At 39.3% G+C, this 6,438-nt stretch overlaps 1 protein-coding gene across 2 annotated transcripts in view; it reads right to left on the bottom strand.

Annotated features, from left to right (window-relative positions):
* Nucleotides 1–1,215: 1,215 nt before the first annotated feature.
* LOC114880647 (arylsulfatase B-like) overlaps nucleotides 1,216–6,438 on the bottom strand; it is a 29,622-nt gene continuing 24,399 nt past the window's right edge. For both annotated transcript variants that reach the window (XM_029196882.2, XM_029196883.2), the window contains 3 exons: nucleotides 4,368–4,659; nucleotides 2,676–2,980; nucleotides 1,216–1,915 (listed from right to left, as the gene is read on the bottom strand). In XM_029196882.2, the coding sequence (XP_029052715.2) occupies nucleotides 1,679–1,915; nucleotides 2,676–2,980; nucleotides 4,368–4,659 (834 nt within the window). In that variant the 3' untranslated portion in view covers nucleotides 1,216–1,678. The remainder of the gene's footprint in view (nucleotides 1,916–2,675; nucleotides 2,981–4,367; nucleotides 4,660–6,438) is intronic.

Below are 6,438 nucleotides of genomic sequence, written 5' to 3'. Positions count from 1 at the left end.
TTAGCGAGAAGGATCAGGATCGATAACGAGTCGATAAGGCGGACGATTCGCGACGCACCTTCTGGCGAGGGTCCTCTAGCCGGGTATAGAGAAGGCCCCACCGGGATGTCGGCTGACTTTTGAAGGCCTCGATCTTGTTGTCCGCGAGATGTTCTCTCCGGGGTGCTCCTGGAGAGGGGGCTTCGGCTTGCCGTTCTTCTTACGGGGAGGGGGGTCTATCCCACTTCCATGTGCGGGGGTCTCTGGGTCCTGCTGTCGGGTTCTGTTCTTTCGACTCTCTCGATCCCGAGGGTAGAGAATTTTGAGAGGCTAGGGTAAGGGTGAAACGGTAAGGAAAGGGAGCGCTTATAACAAGAGGCGACACTCTCTGAAAGAAACTATTGTAGAAAGAGACAAAAAGTGATACAACCCACTCGGTAATCTTCGTTCTCGGTCGTGAACACTCGACCTATGTATATTGCCTATATTGCCTCGGCCTATATTGTGTAATATACATAATAAAGATATAAAAACATGTGTAAAGAAAGATAGGAAACTTCACGTTGTATTAAATTTGCAAATATGTATTGTTATCCAAAACCTTCCCTCATCTTATTGCATAATTATGTAATTTATGTTTAAATATACTTTCTAATACTAATTTGCGACGCAACGCGACGATCAGTGTGCTATCATAAGGCCCGTTTAGACTATGTATAGGTAAGTAACTAGCAAGGGAGAGAGATCAGTACTAATCAGAAGGGTTATTTTCCTCTTTTTTATTCTTAAGTACTAGCCTATTCCTTTTGTTAGTTACTTACCTAATCTGAACAGTTCTTTACTCTGGAACAATCGCTAGCCTGTCTTCAACTGCCCCATCCGATCTAGTAAAGAGCACTTCGTTACGCGGTGGTTTCAATTAATAATCCTCAATTGGTGGATAATTCTCACCCTTTTCCCGGACTATTTACGGCCGAATTTGGAGACGAACTGGACTGACAGCCCGTTAACAACCCCAGTAAGTATTTTTGTCCAGCTTCTCAAGCGACGATTACGCCGAACGATATGGCACATTTCAAATGCCAGCAATTGATGGAGCCGTTGCCAGTGTTATTTATTTATTTTACTAAAGTATTACGTTTATTAATGTTAGTTTTATTAAACCAGGATGTAAGTTTAGCGTTCAAGTATCCCATTAAAATATTTTGAAGATTAACATAATTATCAATTACGACGTAAGTATAAATTCATTTATTTCCACTAATGTTTCGTTAATTACATTGTGCGCTCATCAGTTAAATCAAAGTATGACCAGCAATACTTTTGCATTTACTGAGACAAACAAAACTGGAACTAATTTGTGTTATTTAATAAAGTATCCTTACTGTAAACGGGAACTAAAGCTTAAATTAAGAGATAAAAGATTTTGATAGATACCTCAAATGCTTCTCTACATTAGATACGAAAATATAAAAAGTAATTAAATGAAATAAAAACAACAATGTAGAATGTTTTGCATAGCATTTCAAATTTCCATAGTAGAAATTTGCTTTAAATTACTAAAATATTTAATAATGCTTGTCCTATAAATATTATCTAAAATTTTCGAAATACTTGAAATATTTGTTACATAAAGAAATTTTGTCAAATTAGTCAATTAACAATTATATTTGCAATAACTCTAATAAGCATTATACGGTCAAGTGAAGATGCTCAGTAAGGTTGAAGTAAAAACTATTAAAATGTGAACACAGTACACTAAATTGCCAACTATGGCTGCGGTGTTAGGAACAAATATTGCAGCTCCTGAATGAATCCATGGTTCCCACGTATTATTTCTCCTCCTTGGATCAGCTAACCAATCAACGGGAAGTTTAATTTGTCGTATCAAAATGTGACCATAATGTTCCAGGTAAAGATCTAAGTCTCTCGCAATCTGTAAACAGTAATTTCATAAGTTGTACACGATTTATTTCTTACCACCTTAAAACCGAAATTCATTATTAATAATCACTGCGCATTGCTGAAAAGAAGTCGCACAAAGTCACACCGAGGAAAAAGGGAGAAAGTTCGATCGCTCGATCCGGCTTGATCGATTTACGATAGAAGTGTGCCAGTTTATTAGTAGATGTGACCGTTTCAACAAATAACGAAAATGCACGAGTCATATTTTCGATTTATACGAAAAGTTTGTGAAAAATGCCGATGCGAATGTGTTAAGAACACGGTCGTTGATTACGGCGGCCGCGGACAGACATAATGTTCGAAGTTGAAATTTTATAACCTTGACTTAACCTTTATCGATACTGTGCAGAGATGAAAAGATGGCGGCAGAGGGGCAAAGGGAGCACTTCGCACGCTCCGCCCTCTTCCCACCTTTGATCCTCGTGTTTAAAGTTCATCGCAACGCTGACTTCGTATCATTCCACTTTGTCACGAAGTCTCATTTTCCTTTTCTATCAGGTAGGTCGCGTCAGCCAATAACGCGCTACCATCTAGAATGCGTGTGCGTCAGGTATGACTTACCGACTACCACCGATCCTACCCGCATTCCTTCCGCTTGTCATCTTTTCATCTCTGCACAGTATGTATTCTTATCTAATCCTAATAAACCTTATTTATTCAATAGAATCCTTGTGAATTTTTTCAGTGGCTACAAATATGTTTATTAATATAAAAATTTGCATGTAACTTACTCTAGGATATGCATCGGCAACGTTTTTCATTTCACATGGGTCGTTTACAATATCGAATAAACATTCCGTGACATTACAAGTAGTAAATATATGTCTATGATAATATGTCATATTCGGACGACACTGAACTGTTGCTTCTCGTCGTAATTGCATCATTGTACTTGGTTGAGTCACTGGGCCACCCAAATGGTAAGTAATACTTTGAGAGACAGAACTTTTTAATACAATATCTGTATATGGCGGTGTCTCTATCGTTATTCCAGAGTCTCCATAATAACCATCGTAGTAGCCATTGTCGACAGATCCTTTAAAAAAGCACATTAGATTGACTTCAGAGACATATTCCTCTTTTCGAGAAATAAATAAATTTCTATAATGAAATAATTACGATAATAATGATAGTAATAACAATACTGAATAGTAATTATCAATAATAATAATAATTCAACTCGAGGCTAATTCAGACGAATTTTTGCGAATATCTCAAAAACGAAGACCAAGCGGCGGTGACATGTATAGAGAAAAAATGTTCAGAAAAGTGACCTTGACAATATATTTATTTCAAGGTCATCGAAATCAGTGAGGAATCGCTAAAGTAAATAATTACCGAATTAAAGAATATATTAATCTTGAAGAATATATTAATCTACAATTAAACAAAGTATGGATTTGATACAGGCGTAACAAATTATTTGTCGTGGAAAGTGATTCTACATCTTTAAATCAGTAAAAATCTATTTAAAAAATAATCCTCAAAATTAGCCTTGATGGTGAAGATAAAATTTGTTCTTTCATTGGATCGTGCAATACTCGTTGCAAGAATGAAATGTCAAAGAAACCATAGATCGTAACTCGACCATTTCATTAAAACAATGCCATAAAAGTTTCTTCACAGTTAACGTATTTGATACTTTAATGTTCAAATACGATTTCATATTTCTGAAGAATTCAGTAGGTGTACCATCGTGCATAAACCACATTTGTTATCTACATTGGAGGGATAAGAGATCCAATATTTCAGGCAATGTGTTTGAGGAAGCGAAGGTATGCAGCCCTTGTCAATCGATTAAAAGAAAAAACAAATGATTCGATCAGTTGATACTAGAGATGTATGAGAAAACGGAAATGTCGAAAACTCAATGGTCCAGAGAGCAGGAAAAGAAATCGGATGGGGTCGAATCGAATCCCGAACTATCTCGGGTATCGAGAATACCGAAATACCTAAGAATGTTGAGCTATTGGCTATTCAGACTCAGCACATATGCCTCCACGGCTGTGTGAGTGTATACATATAAAATAACGAAATTAAAGGTAATAGGCCGAAGATCCTCGACGACACTTTCTTTGTGTCACGCAGCTGGAGAATCATCCTGTGGGTAATTATTTATTTTAGCGATTCCGATTTACCGATTTCGATGACCTTGAAATATATTGTCAAGGTCACTATTCTAAACATTTTTTCTCTATACATGTTACCGCTGCTCAGCCTTCGTTTTTTTCATGTTCTTCACATACAGAAGTCTTAGACATTTGCTAAGAAAATGTTTTATTTTTTAGCAATTAATAACTTTTAAGAAATAACCATCAACAGCTAAAACCTTTTAAAGTTTACTCGAAAGAGCGTCTTTGACAACGCGTGTCAAAGTCAAGCGTTATCTGAACTGTCTCCCCTAATGTAAATAATTACCTTACCTCGTAATAATTTAAATCGGCTATATATCGCTCCTTCAGTCTTTCGAACTTCGTCAATATTTAGCAAAAGTTTATCCCTGCCTCGTCCATGTCCTTCGCTAAGTAGACGCCATTGATCAATACCATCAATTTCGCCTAAATCCTTTAAATCTCCTCCAGCTGCCGAGTAAAGAGTTGGCAACCAATCTGTTACGTGTATTAACTGGTTAGAAATGCGAGCTGCTTTTTGTATTCTCGGTGACCACAACGCAGCAACACTCCTCACACCTCCTTCGTATAAAGTATATTTTGTCTGTAATAAAAAACAACATATATATGTGCGTGTGTATGTGCGTGTATGTACACTAACAATGAGTCTCATCGAACTTGTCGCGGCGTATGACACTAACACATATTCACGCCGGCAGTCAATTGGCTGCAGTCCCTCCTTCGTGTGCCCCTTGCCCATCGGCTCCTCGGCGTGAATATGTGTTAGAGTCACACGCCGCGACAAATTCGATGCAACTCAATGTACAGATGGCACCTGGTATGGTCCCAGCTGCTAACTACAGGGTGATTCTCTTGCCAGTATACTCAAAGGAAATGCCGCCACACCAGTTTGAATGGGCCCAAACTCTTTTCTGTCATCGATATCTTGACGGGGGTGGATACTGCAGCTATGTGCGTGAAAATGTGTGTAACAAAAAGGAAAGTCCCATTTGAACGTTTCCTTCTTGTTACACACATTTTCACACATTTGTAGGCGTTTAGTGGAGGAGGAGAGAGTTTCGTCTCCCCGGACGCCTTTGCTTCGCGCCGGGGACCGTTAGGTGGCGGCGAGATGACAGTGTTCTCGCTGGCGGTCGCCCGGCATGCAGTTCGAATATATAGGAGTACCGAATTGCGGTAGATAGGTGCTGACGGGTCTGACAGATGATCCCGAGACGAGAAACGCCTTTTTCCTCCCCTTTTCTACACATACAGCTGCAGTATGCACTACCATCGAGATACCGATGATAGAAAAGGGCTTGAGTCCCATTCATACTGGTGTGACGGCATTTCCTTTGAGTACACTAGTGAGAGAATCATCCTGTATAATTCAAGGTATTGTGGATTCTTGGGACCCACCATGGAACGGGCGTTTCAGCGCGTGGCGGTGGAGGCACATGGTTGTGTAATGCAAAAGTCCCAGAGCCACTCTCAAACGTCAGAAGGTGGCCGCCGTGGAGTTTTAACGAGTAGAAATCTCATACTGCCTGCTGCCCCTTCAGCAGGGAGTACTGGTACAGTATTACCTCGAAATAAACTCGCTATCCCCTCTTCTTTGTTTAAAGTCGCCCGCAGAATGAGAAAAGAAGTCATCTTCTGTCCTTTTTAAAAAAACAAATTCGGATGTTCGGCCAATTTATAATGTGCCGCTCTCGTCCCGGTTCGAGAACAAAGTCAAGCAGAATCGTTCAGGACCGAACAGTTGCTTATTTCGAGGCAATACTATAGTTGCTCCACGTACAGTCAAAATTCAGTGTAGTAGTACAGTGAGTTGCAATGAACTTGTCGCAGTGAAGTTGGCTCCAGATTTACTGACACATTCACGCCGCGTCGGTGAGTCGATCTCGCCCATCGTCTCACCGACGCGGCGTGAATGTGTCAGTAAATCTGGAGCCAACTTCACTGCGACAAGTTCATTGCAACTCTAATGTCGAATTTTACAACATATTTAAAAATGATCAAAATTGGAGGGGAAGCGCCTTTTCTACAAGTTCACTCAATAAATTGTATCGTAAGTATGTATGTTAACCCTCGCACGGCGTGCCGTCTGACAGCCGACCGTGCGGCGCACACAGGGTCCAATCGGATCCATACGAATAAATTGCTATTTTCAAATATGAGTTTTTCAATAAAATTTTGTATATTTTCTGTCTATAAAGCTGTGATTTCTAAAAATATTATTATTCTTTTTTATTATTACTATTATTGTTTGCTCAATATTAACGTAAATACTGGCAACGTGCTTCAAGTTTGCATCTTTCCAACATGCTTTTGTTTATTAAGAAATAGGGAGGGTTAACGCGAGACGCCTGGCGACGTTTGA

Source organism: Osmia bicornis, chromosome 3 (assembly GCF_907164935.1).
Source record: "Osmia bicornis bicornis chromosome 3, iOsmBic2.1, whole genome shotgun sequence".
NCBI classification, from domain to species: domain Eukaryota; kingdom Metazoa; phylum Arthropoda; class Insecta; order Hymenoptera; family Megachilidae; genus Osmia; species Osmia bicornis.
Note: the sequence above shows the minus strand (reverse complement) of the source record. Positions and strands in the feature narration are given on the sequence as shown.